A 21,680-nucleotide genomic window follows, 5' to 3' on the forward strand; every position below is an offset into this window, starting at 1 on the left:
GAGAGGGGTCATCAATGTGGCAATTGAAGTCCCCAAGGAGAAGAACAGGGGAGTCTGAGGAGAGAAAGAAAGAGAGCCAGGATTCAAAGTGAGAGAGAAAGGCAGAAGGGGGATGAGTAGAGGAAGGTGGGCGATAGATGACCGCCACATGGACCGGGAGAGGAGAGAAGATCTGGAGAGGAACTTGTTAGAGAGGGAGAGAGCATTCCAAAGGGCACAGGAGAAAGGGAGAGAGGTGGGAGGGTGGCAGGGGATGGGTATGAGGTTAGAGGGGTTGACACCAGAAGGAGTAGAAGTTGCATGTGGAAGGCGAGGACGAGAGCAAGTAGAAATAAGGCAGGGACCAGGATTGGGAGAGATATCCCCAGAAGCAAGGAGGAGAAGCATGGACAGAAAGAGAATGTGTGAGGATGATTTGTAGGGGGGTGTTTTAGTGCAGGCGGCATAACTGTGTGGTGACAGAGGGCGCAGGTAAGAGAGGAGTTCATGTGAACTGAGAAGTGGTGAAGTTTGGAGAGATGGTGAAATATGAATAGAGTTAGAGACATGATGAGGCTGGTGGAAGGAAGTGCATAATTTGATAATAAGTGAGGTTACAGCAAATATAAAAAGTAAAGGCGGCATCACAGCAATAGTAATGTGTTGAGATGTGCAGTGTGGGATGATAACCTCCTTTCCAGCGCAGTTCAAATGCAGGAATCAGAAGCATTAGATTGTGTCCACTTTTTCCACTTCTTTTTTGAACTTCCTTTTTTAAACATCCATACTACTTTAAAGATTTCTACTTAAAAGCATTTCTGCTTAAGAGCAAAGGCTGCAAGCAGCAATGGCTGTTGTAAGTTTACTTATATACATTTAGAAAGTCACCTGGTTGGTACAACAAACTTAATTAGCACATGTGAGGGTAGTTAATGCAAATGGTTTTTCTAAGGTGGGTGTTGTCTTGCACAAGTGTGAAAGATGAATTAAATTAAGGCAATAGGGGGATGATTTCCATACAGACAATTTGAGATGTTTTTACCTAAATTGAACTAAAATGAGCTAAATAGACAGCAGGGTATGAGGATTGCAGGACACACAGACAATTTGAGATGTTTTTACCTGAGAAAAGACAAGAGATGAGATGAGATGAGAAGCAGATCAATTGTCCCAACTTCCTTTTTTAAACTTCCATACTACTTTAAAGATTTCTACATCCAAGTTCTCCTTACCTTCAGGTTTGGTTTGAACTAATGGCTCAGACCCCGCCTACTTTACCTTGTGGGCTGAACCACACACTCCATTGAGAGTATAAATATCCACCGGAAAGATCATACCTCTATCCCTCCTCCCCCTGATGAAGCGTCGGGAACGTAGGACGTCACATCGGTGACGTCACTCGAAGTGGCGACATCCACACTACCTAGACAACGAGCAGGCTTGTATTTGCAGCGGTTTCTTCATACCTAGTATCCGCCGATGCTTACCTTTGAAAAGGAGACAATGTCGCAGTAAATATTTATACTGAATTGCAATGAGTATCCACTGCGCTGTATTGGTTACATGTTTTCCCTAATGATATATCTTGGAAGTGGTGTATACAGAAAGAAATTGTCATGATATTAAACGCTCTTATATAGGACATATAGCGAGAGATATTTATATCAATCGGCCGCCATAATACTTACACCATACCCAATGAGGATTTTCGCCTATCTTATTGACATACACCACGCTACGCAGTGTGACCATGCTCCTTAAAGAGACATACTAGCTGATATTAATCAGAAATATGTGTTCTAGATATGTGTATGTGATTTCTGCACAAGTCTGATCTCTGATTGAGAGAGAGATCTGATTTAGGTTTAATAACCTGGACATTTAGAGAATCGTTGCTATTTTGAATACTAAGATATTAATTGGATGTATAATAGGAGTTAATGCAGGTATCAGCCATATAGGCATACCAAATTTTGACGACTTACGCTTTATGCCACATTAGTATGGGGATTTTTAATAATGTATCTGTGTTTTTAATTTCAATGTAGAAGTAATAAAATGTTATTATTTTTGATTTCTCCGGTGATTCTGGGTCATTGACCTGAGTAGCAGTAATTTACTGCAGGCACTATATATGACATTGAGTGCTTACCATAGGGGGAAACTTTCTGATCATTCTTTTGATCAACACTGTTATTATCATACCATTATCCTCCAGAGCACCTGTTATTCATTTATTGTTCAAATATGGTGTCTGCGGTTTCATTCACATTTTTTGTTTTTACTGTAATTGCTATTAGATTTTTAAGACAACTCCCGATCGCCCACTTGGGTTTCTCGACGGTATTGCGACGCTAAAATTCAATTTTCTGCACTCGATAAAAACATGAGTCAACACGCGTCTTAAGGCGGTACTGTTGGAAGAAATCACGCGCCATGACATGGGTATTCCAAGGTATACAACGCGTGAAGTGTTTGAATAACGGCCACTGCATCTGTATGTATCTGTCGTCTAAATTTAGCATAGGTTGGACATATATTTTTTTTCAACCTCATCTAATATCTAACTATGTAACTTAACCAGTTTGTTAGAGCTATACTGTTCTAGGTTTAAGTCTTTCAGTTGATCATTTTAATAATTAACAGAGGCATCCTTATTTCATTTCAGATTGTATTACTGTACCATATATACTGTAGCTTGTGTTGTCAATAAGTGATTGCATAAAAAAAACTGTACTGTAAAGAAGTGTCATCACAATTATGTTCAATTTCCAATAGATAATAGTTCGGTTCCTAAAAATTGTATTTGTTATTTTTTAGTTGTTGTTGTTTTAGGCTACTTGTACTTAGGTTGTTTTGTTGTTGTTGTTGTTTTAGGCTACTTAGCCTGAGGCAAATATCTAATGTTCAAGTATATTTTATTTAATGCTGTGTTTTGTAACTTATCAACATTTTATAGGTTTCTGCTGGCAAATTAGATGACCACTTTCCACTGGTTGTGTGGCAAACTGGATCTGGGACTCAGACTAACATGAATGTAAATGAAGTAATCAGCAATAGGGCTATTGAGATGATGGGTGGGAAACTGGGGAGCAAGAATCCAGTGCACCCTAATGATCATGTTAACAAAAGCCAGGTAAGTGTCATACCTTTTTAATTGACACACTTCAGATCTACATACAAAATATTTAAAATGTGAAAAAAATATTAGTGCTTTATTTTTTATTTTTACTGAACCTGATAATCAAGTCTTGTTTTTTTTTTTTTTTTTTTTAATATAAGCTTATACAGCAGTAAAAAGTGCTGTAAATGTTAAATTCAGTTGTGGAAATTTCTGAAGGAAAATAGTCTGGGCAGGTAGACTACCTTATACTGTACAGGCATACCCCGCATTAACGTACGCAATGGGATCGGAGCATGTATGTAATGCGAAAATGTACTTAAACTGAAGCACTACCTTTTCTCCACTTATCGATGCATGTACTGTACTGCAATCATCATATACGTGCATAACTGATGTAAATAACGCATTTGTAACAGGCTCTATAGTCTCCCCGCTTGCGCACAGCTTCGGTACAGGTAGGGAGCCGATATTGCTGTTCATGACGTTCTGACAGGCGCATGCGTGAGCTGCCGTTTGCCCATTTGGCGATATGTCCTTACTCGCGAGTGTACTTAAAGTGAGTGTCCTTAAACCTGGGTATGCCTGTATATAGCAATATACCATTATTTTGGAGGACTGGACAAAGAATCATAAGCCTTTATGAAAATTGTTTGCTTTTTAAAAAGTGGTCCTCCAGAGCTGAAACATGTTTATACTGCTTTATCTAGAACAGGTTTAAATCTAAAAAATGTTTTTCATTATGTTAATTAGTATAAACATAAGGTAATAATATATGCATTTGTATTTATTAATGCTGGGATTCCTATTTGATGTGCTTAGCAGAATATTTTTTTGAACATAGCAATATTCTCTGACACTCACTCTTTCTAACTCACACTCTCTCTTTGACTCACTCTCTCTCATGGACACACTTTCTTACACTTTCGCACACTCTTTCGGACCCACTCTCTCTCTGGGACTTTGACTCGGGGACTATCTCTGTCTCGGGGACTATCTCTGTCTCGGGGACTATCCCCTATCTCTGTCTCGGGGACTATCTCTGTCTCGGGGACTATCTCTGTCTCGGGGACTATCTCTGTCTCGGGGACTCTTTCTCTGTCTCGGGGACGCTTTCTCTGTCTCGGGGACTCTTTCTCTGTCTCGGGACTCTTTCTCTGTCTCGGGGACTCTTTCTCTGTCTCGGGGACTCTTTCTCTCTCGGGGACTCTTTCTCTCTCGGGGACTCTTTCTCTCTCGGGGACTCTTTCTCTCTCGGGGACTCTTTCTCTCTCTGGGACTCTTTCTCTCTCTGGGACTCTTTCTCTCTCTGGGACTCTCTCTCAGGGACGGACTCTCTCTCTCTCTCTGGGACGGACTCTCTCTCTCTCTGGGACGGACTCTCTCTCTCTCTGGGACGGACTCTCTCTCTCTCTCGTACGCTCACTCTCGTACGCACTCTCTCTCTCACGTACGCACTCTCTCTCACGTACGCACTCTCTGTCTCGTACGCGCTCTCTCTCTCTCTGACGCTCTCTCTCTCTCTGGCGCACTCTCTCTCTCTCTGGCGCACTCTCTCTCTGGCGCTCTCTCTCTCTCTGGTGCACTCTCTCTCTCTCTGACACTCTTGCGCTCTCTCTCTCTCTCTGGCATACTCTTGCTCTCTCTCTCTTTGGTGCACTCTCTCTCTCTCTCTCTCTCTCTCTCTGACACTCTCGCGCTCTCTCTCTCGCTGGCATACTCTTGCTCGCTCGCTCTCTCTCTGACACAGTTCTGCTGTGGTTTCATCTGCTCCCAGGAGGGTCACTCTTTTTTGGTTCTCTTTTATATTATTAAAGTTCTTGATAAGAGCTGTGAGTTTCTCCATGTGGGCACTCCTCACTTCAGAGTAATGTGTGCAGTGCCACAGGAAGTGTTTCATCTTCCAGCTCTCCTAGCATTGCTGGGACAGTCTCACCTCCTGGGGTTTCCAGTTCTCTCTGTCTGCCTGTTTCTATTTCCCGGCTGTGGGCACTCAATTCTGTACTGGCCCAAGCTCTGTCTCTGTTTAAGGTCTTTTTCCTTCAGTAGGTAGGGTGCCAGAGTGTATTCTCTCTGTAGGCTGTGGTAGGTCTCTAGCTTCTTTGAGCGCTGGATATCCTTTTCCCACATAGTCACATACTGCTCCTTCATTTCGCTGCCGATTTAGTTGATTTGTTTTTTCTGCAGGTTTTTGATCTGTGTGGGGCTTTGTTCTTGGAGTGAGAGGACAAGTTGTTTGATGGCACAGGGTTTAGTGAGGAGCTCCTGGCTTCTCATTGCTGTGTAGCAGTAAGACTGTGAATGGCTGTTGTTTAGGTGAGCCCAGAATGTCAGTGGTCTCTTCTTTACAGTGAGCAGTACAGGAAAACGGCCCAGCTCAGCCCGGCATTCATTGCTTGATGTACTCCTGTGTACTTGGAGAAGGTGTTTTGCAGAATTCCAAATGCAGTATTTCGGTTGGGCTGGTATCCCATTTTGTGACGTCTGGGTATGTCACAGGACCCCACACCTCGCTGCCATACAGAAGGATGATGCTGTTGAATATTTTCATCTAGATTATTATTGGCGGTTTGAGACGGTACAGCTGTTTCCTTATTGCATAGAATGCTCTGCGGGCCTTCTCCTTCAGTGTATTTATGGCCAGGTTAAATTTCCCTGATGAGCTAATTGTTAGACCCAGATATGTGTTCCAGTGCATTGTCATTCAGTGTGAAATGCAATATGGTTGGATGTGTTTTTAGATTTTTTTTGTTTTTGGAATACCATTCTAGTTTTGTCTAGGTTCACAGAGTGCACAGGTGTGGCTGAATTTTTCTAGTGTAGCAGGGTTCACCCTTCTTACCTCCTGTGGGAATTAGCTCAGTCACTCGGGAGAAGCAGTGAAGTTGCGTCGACCATGTTGTTTTTGGCGCAGCCACATAGACTGTAACTGTGTAGTACTGTGGGCATCTGGGATTGGCGCCGCCGGGAGAGGAGGACGTGGCTCAGCAGGATCTCCTCTGCTCTCCTCCTATTCCGCTCTCTAGTATTTTCAGCATTAGACCTGGATGCCAGATGGCGTCGAAGGCCTTTTTAAAGTCCACAAAGCAAAGATTTTGCCCTTGTTGTGTTGTGGACGTGCTTATTGATCAGGCTGTGTAGGGTGTAGATGTGATCTGTGTTGTGGTGGTTTGGCAGGAAGCCTGTCTGGCTCTTACTCAGTACACTCTGCTCTGTCAGGAAGGTGAGGATTCTGCTTTTCAAAATGCTGTTGAACAGTTTCCCCAGGGTGCTGCTGACACAGATGCCTCTGTAATTGGATGGGTCCAGCCTGTCTTGTGAATAGGGGATATCAGTCCTTGGCTCCACAGTTCAGGGAAGTAGCCAGTAGTGAGGACCATGTTGAACATTTTGAGTGGAGCTTCTTGTATAGTTGGGTTGCTGTACTTTATCACGTCATGCAGAATGCCATCTGGTTCACTGGCTTCTTGGTTTTTAATAGTTTTCTTTTTTCTTTTATTTCCTGGATTGGTATGTCCAGGAGTTTTTGATTATCTTGTATAATGTTCTCCAGTGTTTGTTTGGTGAGGATTTGTTTTTGCTCTTGTCAGGTTTTCTTTTGGGATTTCTTGGTAAAGGTCCTCAAAGTTGTTTTTCCAGATGTTGCCATTTTGAATGGCCAAGTGTCCGTTATTCTGTTTTGTATCAAGATGGTTCCAAGTTTGCCAAAAAGTATACTCATCCAATGCTTCTTCAAAATTTTAAAACATTTTTTGGCAATGTGGTTGTGTTTTTTAATTCTTAGGGTGTGCCTGTAGTGCTTCAGGTGTTGGTGGTACCTTGTTCATAGTTCTGTATTGTTTGGGTCTCTGTGTTTTTGCTTTGATATTGTTTGTAGGCTTTTTCTAAGGGTGTTAAATTCCATATCAAACAATTTTTCTTTGATTTTAGAGTTTGTTGTCGGTCTTTTAGGGCTGATTTTTTTCCAGGTTTGATTTTCTTGCTATTTGATGGAATATTTTGTTGATGTCTTACTGCCAGGTTTACTCAATGTTTGTTCTGCTCGTAGTTTTGTGTTCTGGAAGCTTTGGAGTTGGTTTCCGACTTCTGGGCTGTTGATTTGTTTCTGTGTATGTCGCAAGGCTCTGTTTTGTCAATTTGCAGGTGACTTTCAGGCTATGGTGGTTGGAGAGGTTTTTTTTGTGTTGTGCTTGGTTAGTCTGGTCTCTTAATAAAGAGCAGGGTTTGATTGTGGTCTGATAGAGGTGATGCTGGTGTAACTATGAAAGCACTGATGGCTTGTGGGTCTATATCAGTGATTGGATAATCCACTGTGCTGCTGCCCAGTACAGAGCTGTATGTGCATCTTCCCAAAGAGTCTCCCCTTGTCCGTCCATTGATAATGTACAGTCCCAGACCGCGACACAGGTTCAGGATCTCTTTGCCATTCTTGTTTATTACGCTGTCGTAGCTGGTTCTTTGGCATGTCACAGAACTATGAAAGCAAGTGTCATTTCCAAAGATGTAGTTATTTCCATCTGTAGATATGTGGTCCTGTTCTCTGCCTGTTCTGACCTTGAGGTCTCCACATATCAGCACTTTGTCCAGGGTCTGAAAGTGGATTGCCTCTGTCTGCAGGATCTCAAAGATGTCTGGCTTGTAGTATGGGGAGTCGACTTGGGGGGGCGGGGGAGGGAGTGTGTATGCTGCACATAGGTATGTGTCATATTGATAGGTGAACATGGAGACTTTTATAGTGTTAAATCAATACGAAACGCGTAGAGGTAGAGTTGCGTTCTATAACGTGTGACACCTGAGACCGTAATGACTGACACCGGCATCCTGCACTCCCCCACGAGGACACCGTGATCAGCTGCCTGCGGTTGTAGTTGTGGCTGTTTCGGCTATTTACCTGGACTCTTGCTCAGTTTTTGAGGTTACTGTCCACTTGCTGAAGTTTACATCTGTGACCTGATCAGGAGATCTGAACGTTTTTTGTACCGTATTTTTTTTTTTTTATTATTATTGAATTTGTGCGCTTTTTCTTTTAATTTTAGACTTTTATTTGTAGCCACATGTGGGTATCTCTTCTTTTTATTGGGTTTATTTGTCTTTTGAGCTCCTTGTACCATATTATGATTCCTCCTGACAGGTGGCTTCATTTGACAACTTTTGTGTTTTTGAGCTGGTACTAGAAGCTGCCTGTACCCCATAGGTGTGAGAGACATTTCCTCAGAGTGGATCCATGTTTTGTGTAGGATAAAAATGTCTACGTTTGTCAAATTGTTTATAAAGTCTGGATCTTGTGTTTTAGACAAAAAAAAGCTGACACATTCATGCCCTGAATGTTCCAGCTGCTAATTTTAAAAGATCTTATCTTTATATAGTATATTTTACATATCATACCTTCCAGTGACCTAATTTGCTTTTTTAATTTTTAGTTACTAGTCTTTGTTGATCCTGTAAATGTGGGTACATTCATTCTTAGCATTTATGTACTTCTCTTTATTTACATTAGTCTGGTGCAGATGGTATTGAGCAGTGCCCGGATTTCCTTTAGTTCATTGCTGGCAGTTGGTCTGATTCTGGAGGTTGTTGGTGTGGTGCTGTTCTGTGATGCTGGGTGGTTGTTCCAATGCTGCATTCTGTGTGGGTATCTCTGTGTCTCATGAGTTCTGTGTAGTCTGGGTCCATGGTGCAGTGTCCTGTCCTGAAGGGGGTATTGGCTGTTCTCTCCAAGGTGACATCTTTCAAGGTCTTTGCAAAGTAGTGCAAGCCTTGCTGGTTGAGGTGCACGTGGCCATACAGATGTTGGGGTATGATGGAGAAATGCTGAGCCAGGTGTACATGGCGAGAGATGTGCATCTTTTTGCCAACTCTGTGTTGTTGTTCTGGATGGTAGGCGTTTATATATCTCTTCTTTGTAGTAAGGTAGACATAATTTTCTTTGTGGTGGGAAATCGTTGTGTTGCTCTCTGCTTGTGTCAGGTTCTCAACTAGCTGCCTCTGCTGGGTCGGGAGGTCATTGGTACCTTTTGTGGATGATGATGTATCTAGGGTTTATGAAGTCTGGTTTGTTTTGAATATCCAGGGCACTCTGTGTTGTGGGGCAGTGGATCATGGTTACGTTTTTACCTGGGAATAGTTGCTCGCTGTTCAGCTATTTGCCATTTGAGTCCATGAGTATTATAATGTCTGTGTTGTTCTGCCTGGTGTCTATTCTAGTTGTTGTGCTGTGCTCCCTGTTGCGCACCACATGTGCATTGTTGTGGGTTGTTTTGGGGACAGTAGTGTTTATTGTTGAGCCAGTGGTTGGGGTTGAGTCTGTCTTTGTTCTTGGTGTTTCTATGTCTGAGCTGAGGGTTTGCTCTGTGCTGTGTGTTACTGACTCCCGTCTTTGCTGGTTATAAGTAATTATGGGCTGGTTGTCGCTCTCTTGGGAGGTTTTTGTTAATGTTTTTTTGCTGTGTTGCTGTTACAATGCGAGTCTGGGTTTTCTTTCTTTGTGGATGAGACTATCATTTTATGTTTCTCTTCGAGTTTCCTCAGTTCGTCTCTGATCTGCTTATTGTCCTGTTGCAGGGTTATAATAGTAGTTTTTTGTTCTTGCATATTTGCTATGTATTCATTTTTTATTTACAGTACTAATTTCTTCCCTTAGCTGGTCAGTGCTAAGATTGTTTACTTAACAAGTCTTCTTTGAATAGTGTGATGTCCCTCTCCAGCTTGGACATGCTGTCTGTGATAGTGCTGGGGATGGATATGATGTGCTGGGCCTTGGTGCAATATCTTTGTTGGCTGTGTTTCTGATTGGGACTCAGTCTTTTTATGTGTATTTCTTTGCTCTCTGTCACTCTGTTTTCCTTATTTGAGGGAAGCTCATTTTCTTTAATTTTGGCCTGGACTTTAAGTACATGGCAGATACTCTCAAATTCCTGCAGACTACTCTCACTGCCTTGCACCATGGTGGTGCTATTGTGAAAAACATTTACAGTTAATATAGTACTATCTGACTCTTCCCCGTCATGGATTTTTAGTTGTCTTCCATGTCAAATTCCTCCCTTTGTGATGTGTGTGGTAGTGTTTGCATATTGCAGTGTGCGAGGCTGCAGGGGATTCGGCAAGAAAAGTAAGTAACCTTTTTCTCCTCTGTATATGCAAAATCAGCAAACAGAGTTTCTGGATGTTCTCTTGGTATATCATGCTTGAATTGTTTCCTGGCTGTTTTGCTCTTACATTCCTCAGGATTTCTGATTTCAGAGGTGTTGAGGTCCCAAGGGACGGTGGTTATCAGCAGTGTCTGTTCACTTACAGCCTTGCTGTCTGTTTGATTTTTTTTTTTTTAGAATACGTTTTCCATTTGTATTGTTTTTGTGCAAAATCTCTATATTTGTATCTGTATTTTCTGTATTATTCTGTGTGTTTTCCTGTGTTGGTGATATTGTAGGTACAGTAGTATAGGTAGAGTCTTAACTTTGGCTCTTTTCTCTAGGTTTCCCCTGGTGTATCAGGGTTTTTTTTTTTAATTTCCTTTTGTTTTCTGTTTTTTCTTCTTCAGTAATCTCTTTCTTGAAGAATTCTTTGCTTTCTTGTTTTTATTGTTCAGTTTTTATTGAAAAAAGGGTTACTTTCTATTGGTAATATGCAAAAAGGAAGTAGAATCAAGTCATTTTCTGATTTAAGCGAAGAATACGATATCCCGAATACATATATATTTCAGTATATGCAGCTCAAACATTGTTTCCTCGATACATCCATAAGAAACCTGGACTAGATCCCTAACCACTTTCGAAAGTTTGTATCAATCAGGCGTACAGTATACCATAAAGGGACGATTGCCCAGTTTTACCAGGTACTGATACGGCAACATAGAGGGCAAACAAGTAAAAATATATCAGATTGGGAAAAAGATTTAGGAAACCCCATAGCGGAAGAGGACTGGGAGTAAATCTATGAAAGAATAGCTAGAGCTACCAGATGTTCATCGGTCAGAGAAACAAATTTGAAAATTCTTCATAGATGGTATTATACGCCCGTACGCCTCTATTCCTTCTTCCCATTAACTTCCCCTATGTGCTGGCGTAAATGCGGACACCTGGGCACGTTTAAACATATCTGGTGGTCATGTCCCAAGATTATTTTTTACTGGGGAAGAATTAGAAGACTAATAAAGCGGGTACTAGGTTTAGATTTGACATGGGATATGGAAACTGTACTTTTATTAAAACCTACAGAAGGCCTCGAAAGGAAGGCAGACTATTTGATAATACAAATTCTCTCTGCAGCTAAAACAATGATAGCAAAATATTGGAAACAGAGCAACTCCCCACCAATCACAACAGTAATGAATAAAATTAATCTTGTTATGACTATGGAGAGACTCACCAGTTTAATCCATGATAGATTCAATAGTTTTCTGACAACTCTCCCTCTCCACTCTCTCTGTCTCTGTCTCCTCTCTCTCTCTCCCTCTCCCTCTCCCTCTCCCTCTCCCTCTCCCTCTCCCTCTCCCCCTCCCCCTCTCCCCCTCTCCCTCTCCCCCTCTCCCCCTCTCCCTCTCTCCCCCTCTCCCCCTCTCTCCCCCTCTCCCCCCCCTCTCTCTCTCCCCCCCTCTCTCCCGTCTCCCTCTCTCTCTCCCCTCTCCCTCTCCCTAGCTCTGTCCCCTCCAACTATTCTTGTCCCCTCGCATGCCTGCCTCCCAGCCCTGAGCTGTGCAGTGACACACACGTCCCCTCTGAATAGCCTTGCACACCTGCCTCCTGCTCTCCTATTCCCCCCCCCCCACACACACACTCTCCTCACTGAACAGCGATGTCTTGACCTGTTAATCATATCACAGCACAGACGCCAGGAGAAAATGTTGTTGGTTTGTCATGTGACATGTTTCTTTGCAGAGCTCCAATGATACTTTTCCCACAGCAATGCATATTGCTGCTGCAAAAGAAGTCCATGAAGTTCTTTTACCTGGTCTACAAAAGCTCCATGATGCCCTAGAAGGAAAATCCAATGAATTCTCAAATATTATTAAAATTGGCCGTACTCATACACAAGATGCAGTGCCACTTTCTCTTGGACAGGTATAATGTATATTTGAATGGTTATCCATTGTAATTATAAAGCAGATATTCCAAATTACTGTATTTTCTAACTAAAGAAAGAGATATGTGAACCTTGTTTGTAGTTTGTGCATGAGGAGAATTCAGAATTAAGTACTTAAAGGAGCAGTTAGTTTATAACGTATGTAGGAATCCGGGAGTGTACTTATCGAGGAAGATGTCACTGGTCTGGTCCCTCCAGAAAAATAAATAAAGCTCTCAAGCGTCATGCGAACCAATAGTAAGCTGCAATGTTATTCATCATGTGATACAGGAGATTTAAACCTCCAATAAGTACCGGTGGCACCTTCACTGGTAAGTATTCTAGCTTAAATTAAATTAAAGTGGTTCAGCTCTAGAGATCCCCTGTGGGGGGTGGAGGGGAAGCAGATGGAACTGTTTCTTTAAGAATGCCAGGATTCACTTGGTAAGGGTTTTAGAAGCTTGTTGACTACTAACCGTATATAATTTTAATGCTGTATTTCCTCATTTCTAAGACACTTTTTTTTAACATTTAAACTTTTCTAAAAGCGGGATGCGTCTTACAATCAATGTCAAAAAAAACTTGCCAGCCACTATGAAGAGGAGTAAGTTGTTATGTAGTTGGCCATTTGAACTGAAGTATATGTAAAAATGTTATATTGTTATAATGCCCCAGATAAGTTTCCTTCTTCCAATCAGAGATGAAGACATATCCCTTCTCTTCGTCCCCAATCTGGAATAGCAGCTTTGTATGTGCTGGCATACATTGAAAAACGGGTATTCATAACTGAATGGTTCCTGGAGCAATATGGCCGCTAATGCGAGTCAACCAATGATCACGTGATCTCCTACTTTGTTGAATGGCGTTCTTAGAACGTGATGCTGTCAACCCTAGCATGCCGCTCGTAGTGTTGAGCAAGAGGTTGCCGTTGCCCTTTGACAGGCTGAAGGTGCCTTCATTTAAGTTGTCGTAATTTTTTTCTGTACATTTAATGTAGTGTTTCTTTTTTTTTTTGCCGAAAAGCTGTTATTAAATCAATGGTGCGTCTCACATTCAATGGCACCTTAGAATCGAGGAAATACGGTAATTAATATCCAAGCCAGTTGTCCTATGCACCTTTTGATGTATATACACGTAATACATATTGTCTAAACAGTTAAACCAGTATAGTATAATTTCCAGAAAAGCTTTGCCGCTTTCTAGCACTGAGCTTCTATTCCATGTGATAAATGTTATTAAATGTTGGCATTATATATACATATACAATAGACGTTTATCGGTTTATTGGGAGCCTTTTTAGAAAAAGATATATAGAAGAACCCTAGCGTAATACCGTTTTTATTTGAAATCGGAATAAAAATGCGGTTATAGCACACAAACGTGTTTCTTGAGTTTTATGCATTTTGAATATAAGGCTTTCCAGCTGATAGCCTCATGTGTCCTCTCTCTGGCCGTCTCTGGTGTGGTGTCTAATGCGGAGCTCAGGTCACGGTCGTCCCCTCTCCTGTGTCGTCCTATTCTGGATAGTAGTATTAAACTTCGGGATCTCCCTTATCCTGCGGTCCCACTAACTACTTGTGCGCTGTGCGATCAAGCCCCGCCCCCCCAGTTCCTCCGGTCCCAGTTCCTACCTTGTCGCGCACTTTTCCCCAGCGGTGCGCGACAGGTTTTCAGGCAGGCAGGGGAAATTGAGATTGGCATTTGCGACGGAGGCGTGGCCATGCCCCCACCGGCGGTTCAGCCAATGAGGGCGAACCAGCCGCGGGACATCATGGCCATGCCCCCGCAAACTTACCGCCATGCCCCCTCTCGTCGCAAACGCTCTCTCCACTCAGACCGCAGATCGCGGTGTAGCGCTGTGCACGCGCCGCCGGGCATGCGTGCCACAGTGCTGACTGGGGACTCAGCCTTAGGCTACGGCCCCGCTGTCTGCACTGCACGCATGCCTGCCAGGCTGGCGGCGCGTGCAGTTCTGATCCCCGGTCTGCAGTGAGCTGTAGGGGGCGTTACCGAGTCGTGGTGGGGGCGCTGCCATGATGTCACCTAGCAGTTTCCCCCTCATTGTTTGAACAGCTGGGGGACGTGGCCACCGCGCTCGTCGCCAGTATTGAGCACAATTACCCTGTCTTCAGGAAAATCTGGCCACGCAGTGGCCACCCCTTGTACTTGGCTTGGCCCCATAGAGGGACGGCTCTTGTCCCTGCACTGCCCGCCATAGCATATATATATATCATTCACATTGCAAATTGACAGGTGGCACTGTGTGCTCATTCACATGTCATTTCCCAGAATCCCTTGCTGCAGTGGAAGCACTCTATGCTGGGCTATAATGGTGAAAGGCGGGGTTGCAGACCTGTCTTAAGACATGCCAATGAGCACACAGTAATATTTCCATTTGCTATATGCTTTACGGTGGAGTTTTTTTTGTCACTTTTATTACCCACCATAACTTAACTAATGTGTGGTGGATACCTATTCAAGCTTCAAATTGCAAAGCCAGTATAACAAGCCTCACACGAGACCCAAAAGGTCGAAACAGCTGTTGTGGGTACGTTAACTGGCTATGCATCTTAACCCATGCTGTGCTGAAAAGCTGTGCAATGCAGCGAGCATTATCTTATAAGGGTTCCATGTAAAAATGGATTTCAGGCAAAAGGTGACACGTGTGCTCAATTGCATGTCATTTCCCAGAATCCCTTACTGCAGTGGAAGGTTTCTTCCACGGTGGAGGTAACATAGTATAAAACTTAATGGGGATTTATGCATCAACATATTGGTCCCCACTGGGACCTTTTTTTGTGTGTATGTAATTTTTTTGTTTCCACAATAGGAGTTCAGTGCTTACGTTCAACAAATTAAATATGGCATTAATAGAATTGAAGCAGCATTGCCAAGGGTCTACGAACTAGCAGCTGGGGGCACAGCGGTTGGTACTGGATTAAATTCTAGAATTGGATTTGCGGAGAAGGTTGCTGCAAAAGTGGCGGAACTCACAGGTAATTAATAATGGTAACAGACTTTCCTATTTCAACGGTTTCATTTTATGCACCGCCTATCAATAAGAAGAACGGTACTGAAGGAGCTTTCTAGTCCTTTTTCATTAGCTTCCTTAATAGAATACTATTTGAAATACAACAAACATAAAGAAATCTGAGGTGAGCATACATACTGCAGAACCCCATGAGAAGACTACTTTCAGTTTCCTAGTAACGTAACTGGAATCTGTAACCATAAAAATGTTGCCTACGTAGTTGGTTTACCCTTGGAAAAGAGTAGCAAACCTCACTTCAAGCTTTTTACAAAGTGTAATTACAGTATGTAGAGCTGAGGCACAAAATAGGAAATCACAAATAATATAAATTGCAAGACAATACAAGGATAATAGTAAGGGAAGTAAAATGTAGAAGAACAGGATTGAGACTCAGACCGTGTGGTGGAAAGCATTTAGAGACAGGTTTTGCAAATGTAATTGTATAGAGCAGGGGTGAGCAAACTTTTTATGCCGAGCCCCCCTTTTCATCCATGAAATTTCTCGGGCCCCCCCTGCCTGATGTAATCAAAATCACATGACGTCAGTGCACGTGAGCTGGTTCAGCCATTGAGGGCGAACCAGCTTTGTAACGCCCCCGCCACGCGTCTACAAAAAAAGTATTTATAGCACAAATTACATAACTTAAAAATAAATATTATAATATTTGTCTAATAGCGTTCCCATTTCTGCTGTATTATTAATCTCTCTCTTCCCGCCACATTAGAACACCTCAGGACCTCTCTAACCTCTTCCAGTCTCTCCCTGTATTTCTCACTCCCCCTCCTGTCCCTCTCTATTCCTCCCCTCAGTGTCTCCCCCTCCCCCCCCACTCTCTTTCCCTCCCCCCAGTGTGTGTCTCTTTCTCCCTCCCCCCATTGTCTCTCACTCTCTCCCCTCTTCCAGTCTCACACTCCTCTTCCAGTCTCTCCAACTCCCTGTATTTCTCACACCCCCTCCAGTCCCTCTCTATCCCTCCCCTCAGTGTCTCCCCCCACTCTCTTTCCCTCCCCCGGTGTGTCTCTCTCTCTTTCTCCCTCCCCCTAGTGTCTCCCTCCCTCCATTGTCTCTCACTCTCCTTCCAGCCATTGCCTCTCCCTCCCCCCAGTGTCTCTCTTGCACTCTCCAACCAGCTATTGTTTCTCCCTCCACCCGGTGTCTCTCTCACACTCTCCCTCCAGCCATTGTGTGTCTCTCTCCCTCCTGCCAGTGTCTCCCTCCCTCACACCAATGTCTCTCTCATCCCCATCCCCATGTAGCTCTTTCACCCCCCTCCCCATGTCACACTCACTCTCACCCCCCTCCCCATCTCACACTCTCACCCCCCTCATGTCACTCACACCCTCCCCATGCCTCAGTCTCACACTCCCCCATGTCCCAGTCTCACTCTCCCCCCCCATGTCCCAGTCTCACTCTCCCCCCCATGTCCCAGTCTCACTCCCCCCATGTCCCAGTCTCACTCCCCCCCATGTCCCAGTCTCACTCCCCCCACATGTCCCAGTCTCCCCCCCCCATGTCCCAGTCTCACTCGCCCCATGTCCCAGTCTCACTCCCCCCCATGTCCCAGTCTCACTCCCCCCCATGTCCCAGTCTCACCCCCCCATGTCCCAGTCTCACCCCCCCCATGTCCCAGTCTCACCCCCCCATGTCCCAGTCTCACTCCCCCATGTGCCAGTCTCACTCCCCCATGTGCCAGTCTCACTCCCACATGTCCCAGTCTCACTCACCCCATGTCCCAGTCTCACTCACCCCATGTCCCAGTCTCACTCACCCCATGTCCCAGTCTCACTCACCCCATGTCCCAGTCCCACTCACCCCATGTGCCAGTCCCACTCCCCCATGTGCCAGTCCCACTCCCCCATGTGCCAGTCTCACTCCCCCCATGTCCCAGTCTCACTCCCCCCATGTCCCAGTCTCACTCCCCCATGTCCCAGTCTCACTCCCCCATGTCCCGTCACTCCCCCCCATGTCCCAGTCTCACTCCCCCATGTCCCAGTCTCACTCCCCCATGTCCCAGTCTCACTCCCCCCCATGTCCCAGTTTCACTCCCCCCCATGTCCCAGTCTCACTCCCCCCCATGTCCCAGTCTCACTCCCCCCCATGTCCCAGTCTCACTCCCCCCCATGTCCCAGTCTCACTCCCCCCCATGTCCCAGTCTCACTCCCCCCCATGTGCCAGTCTCACTCCCCCATGTGCCAGTCTCACTCCCCCATGTGCCAGTCTCACTCCCCCATGTGCCAGTCTCACTCACCCCCTCTCCCCATGTCACACACGCAGATGCAGGAAGCAACGAGATGCTGCTGTGTACTGTAGCACAGAGCAGCACAGCGCCACCTAATGGCCAAAAGAAAAATTGCAGCTGCAGACGGCTTTTTTCCCTCTGCTCCTGGCAAAATCGCCGCTGCTTACTGCGCCCCCCCTAAACAATCTTGCGCCCCCCAGTTTGCGCACCGCTGGTATAGAGCATTCTTTGATAACAATATGGTATATACAGTAGTTTAGTAGTAAAGTATTTCTGATTTTTTAGTGTTTTACAGACACAAGGAAAATGTAAGAAAAATGCTTGATATAAAGATAATGCTGTAGTTACATAAGTTCATTGCTGCCTGTGGAGATATATATATAACACAACAGAAAGAAATCAGCTCTAGGACTAACACAAATGAAATACTATAAGTGAGTAAATGGGTGACTAATAAATGTGCTGACCCAGGTGAAATGAGCTAGCAGGATGTAGCCCTAATGAGGATATACCTATCCTGATTAAATGGAAGAAAGAAAAAAGGCGCAATCCTGTATAGCAATAAAAAACAGAAAATTTTATTAATTAAGCAAGGAAGGCTAGGTGACTGAACAGATTAAAACAAACACAATGATACCAATAGACACAATAAACACAATATATGACAATAAAAAACAAGAGTACTCTTGAAAATAAAAAAGAAGGGAAATGTAACCAAAAAATGTCCAATAGCGCAAATGTAGGAGGCAGTGAGATGTGGGAGGAATCGTCACTCGATATCTAGCAAATGACTGGAGCAACAAATGGGGAGAGGTAATTGACCCGTCAGATGATAGATTGTGGATGCAAACGTGGAAAAATCAGGCTGATATTGACCTCTATAGATGGAGATGGGGGGTAAGCAAATAGCATAGGCAAGGGATTAAGGAATGGTCTCACCAAAGGATGTAACCGCTATGACCACAGGGGTCTCCGCGTCCCTCCGTCAGCACACCAACGAAATCACGCTGGAGATGAACATGTGATGCTGATCCGGGTAACACTGGGGACGCTGTTCCACTTCCACTTCCTGGATTACCCCCTCACACAAGACAGCTGTGTTCGTTCAAATTGGATATTCACTCGTGTCTCTGCTTGATGTCAGACTCAGACTCAGCCAGACAGACAGACAAATGCAGCCTTCACTTTGTTCCGCCAATATAACTGAAATAGTTGCTCTCACTCCTCATAAGCGATTAGGCACTCCTCTCACAGTCAGCTGTCGCACATTGATGACGCGAACCTACGCCATTTCGTTAGCTGTTGCGTCGACTTCTTCAAGGGTGAATTCTAGGGGATAAGTGGTGAACCTTTATAGGGTTGACTTAAACCTGATAGGTTAATTAGTAGGAAGACAAATATGATGTCTCTACTGATATTCAGTTGGGAGCTAGACCCAAAAACTCGACAGATATTAAAAACTCCCATACTTCTTTTTAGAGAGGGGGCCAAATGCGATGTGTTCCAAAGAAGATCAATTGCATCACACACTAGAACAGGATCTGAATCCCATGAACACCTCACTAAAAAGAGGAAGTTCAAGGGAAGAGGAGTTAGAGCAGGAAGAAGGCTCCAAGAGAAGAAGGCATTGAAAATTATTAATTCAATGCCTCCTGAACCTATATTTATTTATTATCTTTCTTCACATATGCTCACTCCTGATCAGATCCGTATTCTCAATAAAGGTTTGTCCTTTTGTCTCAGTGCCTATTCGGATCCCTTTGATTTGTTTGTTGACCTTAACCGTTTTATACAGAAATTAACTCTCAAAAGACATTTTCTTTTGAAAAACAATGTAGATCTCACACAATTATTTGATATTAACAACCAAGGTCTGATGGACACTACGACTGGCTTATGGTTAGATCAGTTTGATGACAATTGCACGTCATCAAATGTGGATCTAATGTTCTCTGCTACAACTGATGTCATACCCATTAATCACTCTCCATTTTGGCCAAAATCTCATTTTTCCCCCTTATCAACCGAAGGGAAGTTATATAGAGACGTTTTACTCTATGGTTCATAGCGAACTTCAAGATTTATGCAAGGATCAACGCTCTAAACCGCTAAAGAAAAATCTGTCCTGCGGCGAAATAATAGCTATTGAACAACTACAGAATAATTCTGAATTGGTTATTCGCCAGACAGATAAAGGAGGCAGTATAGTGCTTCAAGATAGGTTAGCCTATATTGGTGAAGCACACCGCCTCCTTTCAGATGAGACTTCTTATGTTAAAATACAACCTGACCCCACTGTTGTTTTCCAAGCCAAACTTATGGCAATACAAAGAAGCCCAGACCAACGGTATTCTTACAGACACTGCATTTAAATTTTTATATATCACATTTCCCCGGGTTCCTATTTTTATAATTTGCCCAAGGTTCACAAGTCCCTCACTTCTCCCCCTGGCAGACCTATAGTGTCCGGGACAGATTCGATGACATTGTCGAACTTGTCCCAATATGTTGATTATTATCTTCAGACCCATGCATCAACTTTGAGGTCACATATTAGGGACAGTTTGCATGTCATCGATTCTGTCTGAGTTATTTATGTGTATGTCCACATTTCTATATATATTTGTTTACTTTATTGTTTACATATGAATACTTGTGTCCACGCATGTGATGATTATATATGCACTACATGTGTGTATACACATTTTACATGAATGTACACACATATTTTTATTTTATTGACCTTCCTCTATTTTTTAGTCTGTTTTCCTTACATGTCTATGCTTAATGTTATTATATATATATATATATATATATATATATATATATATATATATATATATATTTCAATTTTTCCAGATTCACAATTTTTATTATAATTTATATAAAAAAATGAAAAAAAAAATTTTATTATTTTTTTTTACATTTCATTATTATTTTTATTAATATTTAGTATGTATATATATATATATATATATATATATATATATATATATATATATATATATATATATATATATAATTATATATATATATATATAATATATATATATATATGTGTGTGTGTGTGTGTGTGTGTGTGTGTGTGGTAACCAGGGGGATCCTGATGACCAAAAAAGACAGCACACCGCAATGATGATTCTGAAATGTGTATTGTGAAACACAGGGCCGCCAACGTTTCGGTCCTCGTAGAGGGACCTTCCTCAGGGCAGTGCACAACTGACTGATACAAGCACCCATATATACCCCTAATCCCATACATAAAATCACCTGAAACCAATGATGAGAACCCAAATTGCAGTCCCAGGTACAACCCACTACATATTGCAGCCAATAAGACATACTGATACTAACCAGCACCAATGGCATCACGGCATCTAAAACCTGGCAGGGATGGTCATATAGTATAACCCTGTCGTCCATGTAGTGACGTCACTGGGCAACCCGATCGCGTGTATAGCAACCAAAAAGAACACGCATCAGTTGGAGCATAATGTTTATAAACAGGGGCCATGCATACGCTTCTGAATCTTGCTGTAGGCATCTAAAAAATAGGGGAAGGTGCGTGCATCTAATAAACCCGGTCATGCTGCACTAACAGCATAACGGACTCCCCTCTCTGTCTGCGCATGCGCTACTGCACTACGCCACTAGCAACCCGACGGCGTCTATAGTAATGAGGGGAGGGGTGCGCACGCAGTCTGTCCTGCTCTCTTAGATCGCGCATGTGCTTCTAACCCCTAACGACCCGACAGCGTCTGTAGTGATGAGGGAAGTATGCGAACGCAATTTCTCCCAATTATACTGGGCCAACCAAATAGATGAACCTTCCCTCTAGGGGATTTGCCACAATGGCAATAACTATTGCGGGTGATACAATAAATACCCCAATGGGCGCATAACTAAACTAAAAAAATACACGCCTCAACCATCACAGAATCCACTGCCCACTACATAAGTATCTATATATAAATAATGGGCCACAATGTCTCTGATAGTAAATGAAAATGTACAAATTAAATACTAACAAAATGACCATGCAATTTTAAACATGCTAGCTATGCTTAATACAAGCAATTAAACTAAGAGCACACTGAATAAAAAATGTGAACATGATATGTACATAACTTTAAAAGACAAAAATAACCCTCAACAATGGACATCATAACGCTCAGTGTTAACTCCATGCCAACCTATATAGTGTACTGCTGATAGATGTCAAACCTGGGTCACCAAGTGATAAAAGCCACCAA

At 43.2% G+C, this 21,680-nt stretch overlaps 1 protein-coding gene across 1 annotated transcript in view; it reads left to right on the plus strand.

Annotated features, from left to right (window-relative positions):
- Positions 1 to 21,680, plus strand: part of FH (fumarate hydratase) — a 94,440-nt gene that overhangs the window by 47,853 nt on the left and 24,907 nt on the right. Inside the window, exons 4-6 of the mRNA XM_075596840.1 lie at positions 2,939 to 3,115; positions 11,974 to 12,156; positions 14,988 to 15,153. Of these exons, the coding sequence (XP_075452955.1) occupies positions 2,939 to 3,115; positions 11,974 to 12,156; positions 14,988 to 15,153 (526 nt within the window). The remainder of the gene's footprint in view (positions 1 to 2,938; positions 3,116 to 11,973; positions 12,157 to 14,987; positions 15,154 to 21,680) is intronic.

This window comes from Ascaphus truei, chromosome 4 (assembly GCF_040206685.1).
Source record: "Ascaphus truei isolate aAscTru1 chromosome 4, aAscTru1.hap1, whole genome shotgun sequence".
NCBI lineage: Eukaryota > Metazoa > Chordata > Amphibia > Anura > Ascaphidae > Ascaphus > Ascaphus truei.